Source organism: Stegastes partitus, unplaced genomic scaffold, assembly GCF_000690725.1.
Source record: "Stegastes partitus isolate 25-593 unplaced genomic scaffold, Stegastes_partitus-1.0.2 Scaffold1319, whole genome shotgun sequence".
Lineage (NCBI taxonomy): Eukaryota > Metazoa > Chordata > Actinopteri > Pomacentridae > Stegastes > Stegastes partitus.
The window spans coordinates 204491-210426 of NW_007579050.1; the positions used below are offsets into that span (position 1 = coordinate 204491).

Genomic DNA, 5936 nt, shown 5'->3' on the forward strand with positions numbered 1-5936 from the left:
TTGCACCTAAAGACAGACGAGTGACTTGGTACGAGGATCATCGGTGGCAGCTGGTGTTTCAGTGACGGCTCAGACAGTGAGAAAGGTACCGCATGAAGTCAACCCCAATAGACGTCCAAGAATAAGACCACCTAATGTAGCAAAGATGTTCATACTGTCCTCAAAGTACAAGTAGACTAAAGAATTTCTTTGTAATAGGACAATGGTATGAAGTTGTTAGCTGTACCTTGACATGTTTCGGCGTTCCATCTGTCGCCTTCTTCAGAAGTGTCATCTGACGTGTGTGACATGTCTTTGTCAGCTGTTTTTCCTGGGCGTGGCCAATCTGACAGATCCAGTGGGTGTGTCAGTTTGGCCACGCCTACCATTGCGCGGTGGTCTCTGGAGCAGAGGATGAATTGGGAAGACGCGAGGATCATAGGGACTGAGGAGCATAAAGTTCCTCTCGTACTGGGCAGGATTACTGTTGCAACAACACATCATCAGTAGGGTAAAACTAACCTGTCTCACGATGGTCTAATCCCAGCTCACGTTCCCTATTAGTGGGTGAACAATCCAGCGTTTGGTGAATTCTGCTTCACAATGATAGGAAGAGGCGACATAGAAGGATCAAAAAGCGACATCGCTATCCTACGTCCTTGTATACTCACACTGTGAGCGCCTTAGCCGACATGTGGACGGTGCGAAAGACTCCGAACGCTTCTCTGTAGGGTTCCGTTGCTCCAGCATTCAGAACAGTTTAGATACTGTGTGCTTTTGGTGCTTTGGTACTTCATATTCAAATATTTTAAACAGTTGACTAGCGAAGAAGGAAGCACGACGTGGCTCTGTTAGCTGATCCGACAGGTGCTCCTCAGTGGGGCCGGTGAAAATACAAATTCTGAAGAAGGCGACAGATGGAATGCCGAAACATGTCAAGGTACAGCTCACACCTCCATACCATTGTCCTATTACAAAGAAATTCTTAAGTCTAATAAGAGCACTGCTTATAAAATCCACAAGATTAAACTTTGCCAAATAAAAAAAAAAAACACAGAAAGAGGCCTGATCAATAGTGGCAGCACATACTGTGGTCAGAAGTGACCAAATTAAATTAGTTTGAATCAGCTGGAGTCCACAGTGACTGCAGGGCGCTGACCGGGAAGCACTGAGGTGGGAGTTCTGATACGGAGCTGCGCGAGTATTAAAGAGGAGATGACTTCTATTGAAGGTACGATGAATGAGAGTTTGTTTACCAAAATACAGAATCAAAAGAGGACTCAGAGTCTCAAGAAGCCGTGGAGGAGAGGAATGTGACATGAAAATCACACTGACGTTTTTAAAGAGGATAAAAGTAAAGACTAGGATAAATATTTTTTCCTACCTTGACTCCAATAGAACACCTTTGGAGTATAATATAGTGGAAAATGGAGCAACAAAGCCCCTCCAGCGAAGATCAGTTGAAGGGAATCATGTTAAAAAACTGGCATTAAGCTGTCGTGGTTGCACAGCGGTGTACTCAGCTTTCTTCTGTTCTGTTTATAATATGCAGCCTCACCACTTGCTCGTGACGTGTATTATCTCCTTTTCCGTCCGTTCCTCTCAGGTTTTGTGAAGGATGTGGCTCGGCCAGACTACTGGGTGCCAGACCAGAACATCACCCAGTGCCACCAGTGCTCTAAGACCTTCACCGCGGCCATGTCCAAGCACCACTGCAGGGCCTGTGGGCAGGGAGTGTGCGGGCCCTGCTCCACACACAGCCGGCCCGTGCCCTCCCGAGGCTGGGACCACCCGGTCAGAGTGTGCGACAGTTGCCACGCCCGGACGGACTCCCTGTGACCTTCTCAAGCAGGGAAACTTTGCAAAGTGTACTCCGTCTTCCTCAGATGATTCAGAAACACACTGTGAATCCTGGTACTGCTGCTCCGAGACAACAAGGGGAATCGGCTGAACGGCACCGAACAGCAGGACTGGAATCAGCTCGGTTTTTGTGGGAAAAGACTGGCTGCTTAAAGAGATCTCCATCCAGACTCACGGTGCTGACCAAGAATCTGCTTTTCATCTCATCCGCTTTCCTTGACTGATTCAGTCTCAGCTGTGAGACAAACATGTATCATAGATCACTTTCATTACAGCCCCGCGAGTCAAACGGCTCCGAGACTAACTGGACAAGCTGGACACGCGTTTTTAACTGACAGGCTTTTAAGAATTAAGATCTTCAGCTCCCTGCAGTTTATCATTATCGGAGCTTGAAGTCTCTGCTGCACTCTGGTGTAAGGCTTCCATGTTCAGTCATTCATTTCTTTGCTTGCACTTCGCCGTAGCAGGCTGCCCATTCTCACTTTGAACAAGGTGTTCGCTAGAAATGACAAGAGAGTGAGAAAAAAGGATGAACTTGGACGTGAGAAATTGTGGAGTTTGACAGACTTTTAAATTTCTGTGTCTTAAAGTTTTGAAGCCATTTCAACCACTCAGTCTTTTGTTTGACTTCAGAGGAGATGACTTTTATCCTCCTCTGAACTCTCTCACCTGCAGATCCTGGCGAAGACGAGCATAAAAATGATCTTTTAGGGAAAAAAAATTGTTCCTGCGTTACTCAGGGCAGAAAGAGAGGAGAGGTGGAGAAACAACAACAAGCAGCAGCAGCGTGTGCCTTCATGGGAATCTTACAACCCATTTCTGTAGCCCCTTAGGTTTGTTTTGGGGATTCCTTCATATGTGCAAGGACTAACGAGATTATTTGTGCCTATTTACAGAGCAATGTCATTTACAGCCTTGCTCCTCTAACTCCTACAGTTGTATCTGCAGTATGCTGAAGTGGAGAATAAGATCTGTAGCTTAACACACGTAGACATTCCACTGTATGGAAGTATCTGTGTACTCGTGTAGACTGACCTTTCTGGGGTTATTGTAAGAAATGAAGCACTGATGTTTCAGGACGCTCTCAGAATAATGAATACACCTGCACCGGATCATTGAGGTGTGCTTATTTCAAAGATACTAAATCACTTGACCACATAAAGTACAAATTCTATAAACATTGATGAAATGAGGGAGTTTGTCTGTAAAATCCTGGATGCTTTGTGCTGTTCTTTGTCTAGAAATAACCACTTCAGTCAAATCTAGCAATTGACAATCTTGATTTTTCTTTTTTAAATAAATGAAGCTTATTCACAGAACAGAAAAGAAAGGAACATTTTGTGTCTGTAAGAGTCACTTAGGAGCTCTCTTTCTTCCAGTTGAATAGTTTGAAGTACTTTAGCGCTGCTACCTCACAGCTACAGAGCTCTGGGTTCAAAACTGGAGGTCGGGTCGAGGCTTTGCTTTTGTCCTTTGCTTTAGGAGCCGAAGGGAAACCTGGAGCAGCTACACCCACCTCAGGATGAAGTTAGAGGGCTCCGCACATACGCATAGACCTGGAGTGACATCCCAACCCTAATATCTTTCAAACTATCCATCCATCCATCATCTATACCCCGCTTAATCCTCACTAGGGTCATGGGGGGCTGGAGTCTATCCCAGCTGACTCAGGGTGAAGGCAGGTTCACCTGGACAGGTAACCAGTCTATCACAGGGCTACACTTAGAGACAGACAACCAAGCACACTCACATTCACACCTACGGACAATTTACAATCACCAATTAACCTCAACATGTTTGGAGACTCCACGGGATGCGAACCGTCAACCTTCTTGCTGTGAGGCAACGGTGCTAACCACTGCCCCACCTTCCAGCCCATTCAAACTAAACATTTGATAATGAAAAAGCATATCTTGGAGCAAGCCTCCACGGTGCTAGAAGGTCCCGGTGAGGACACCCAGGATCTTTCTGCGTGGAGTCTCCATGTTCTCCCCTTGCAGCGTGGGTTCTCTCCGGGTTCTCCGGCTTCCTCCCGCAGTCCAGAAACATGTTGAGGTTAATTGGTGATTCTAAATTGTCTGTAGGTGTGAATGTGAGTGTGCTTGGTTGTCTGTCTCTAAGTGTAGCCCTGTGATAGACTGGTGACCTGTCCAGGTGAACCTGCCTTCACCCTGAGTCAGCTGGGATAGACTCTGGCCCCCCATGACCCTAATGAGGATTAAGGTGTAGAGATGATGGATGGATGGATCTTGGAACAACAGTTTCAGGTTGTTTTTTTTAATCAACTTGCATTTAAATAAAAATACCTATCATACACAAGTAGTTGTCGTGTAAGTCCAGAGCAGTCATAGGATAATAAAAGCACATAGTGAGTTGGTTTCTACACCATCCCAGTCTGTGTAGTGTTTCAGCCAAACCACCCCTTTAAATGTTTGCCTCCATCGTTTTTTTCTGGGTTCTTCCTCCTGCAGTCCAAACACAAACACTGTAGGTTAACTGGTGGTTCTAAATTGGCTGAAGCACGAGTATGAGCGAGTATTCATCAGCCCTGGGATGGACTGGAGACTTCTACCCAGTGTCTGCTTCCACCCGTGACCCCCTGCAGGATGAAGCAGGAGTACATGGTGGATGGATGAACGCTGGTGATGAGGCAACAGCAAGACTCGGACTGCGCCATAACTCACACTCCACACGTCTAAATATTGTTCTTACTTGATCATAGTGATGTTTTTGGCATCCCTAAAACACGAAGCTCGCTGTGGGACGGTTAGCAGACGTTACAAAAGACAGTTGCACAGTTTCTATTAAACATGATTTCAAACACCCGGTGACAGTGGAGTAGAGGAATGCATTTTTAATCAGTCAAATAATCATAAACAATAGTCCATCAATTCAGTTTTTTAACCTGCAGACCTTCATTGGTGATATATTAGCAGCCGCTGCTATAAAATCTCACAAAGCTTTCACACCCTCTGGTTTCCTTCGGGTTCTTATCCTTGAACTCAGTGTCTCAGTTCAGGATGACATTTAACTGATTCTATTCAGAATGTGGTCAAACTGTAAATAGTTTGTTTGGATCCTGCTCTGCCACTGTTCATAAAACGTTTCATTGGTTGTGTACATTTGTGAACCAGCTGCTGTTGGAATGACTCAGATCTCGTATTTTTATATCAGAGCTTCATACGGGTAATGAGTCTGGTTGGCTTTGGCTTCAGAGTTTAACAGCTGCTGCTTCCATCCGCAGAAGCAGTAAATATGTTTGTCGCACTGATTCACTGAGTCACACATTTGAAACGTTTTATCCAAATTGTGTTTGATGTAATGAGATTAGATTTAGTGTTTGGGTCGCACTGAACCCTTTGTGCCTCTCTGTGACCTCTAGCCAGATTAACTGGTGTGTTTTTCCTCCAACAATCACATTTTACAGTCGTTATTTGTCTTGAGGCCTGCGTATTTCAAACACACCATTCCTCTCATCCTTGTGTTATTGATAAACCTCCGTCCTTCAGCTAATTCTCAGACCAGAGTGGATTCACTGCAGTGAACTTGGCGATGCAGCAGAACTGACTGCGTCTTCGCTACGCCTCTTTCCAATTGTGTTGTTTACCTTTCTCTGTATTTGTCTCCCTCGGAGGGTAATGAGATTGGCCTCTCGCTGATTTACCCCGAGCAAGTAGCTGACAGGTACAGTGGCCTCTGAAGGTATGTTAACGGCAAAGTGAAATGTGATGTTTGTGCTACTTAAATGAATTGAATTGGAGATCAAAGCATGACAATGAAGTCGACGCTGGCTTTTAGCTGTTCATGCTGTTTTACACGCACGTACATGCTGTCAGTTTATACAAAGAGCTGTTTTAACGTAGAGTCCACTTGTTGTAGATGTGCAACTCTGTCAACATGCGTGGTCCTTTAATGCAACGACGGCAGCAGGAACATTTAGCGTCTTCGTTTGAAATACTATCCAAAGCCCCCAGTCGATGTTTCTTACAGAGTCTTTGTCCTTAACGTCGTTTTCAGCAGTTAAGCTGTTGAAAATGTTCAAGACCTTCCAGTTCTTGTCTGTTCATCCTTGTTGCAGGATGAACGAGGAACTGTTC

At 45.1% G+C, this 5936-nt stretch overlaps 1 protein-coding gene across 1 annotated transcript in view; it reads left to right on the forward strand.

Moving 5' to 3' along the window:
* LOC103369702 (zinc finger FYVE domain-containing protein 1) overlaps positions 1–3165 on the forward strand; it is a 20080-nt gene extending 16915 nt beyond the window's left edge. The window contains exon 11 of the mRNA XM_008298480.1: positions 1586–3165. Coding sequence (XP_008296702.1) covers positions 1586–1818 — 233 coding nt within the window. The 3' untranslated portion in view covers positions 1819–3165. The remainder of the gene's footprint in view (positions 1–1585) is intronic.
* Positions 3166–5936: the final 2771 nt, after the last annotated feature.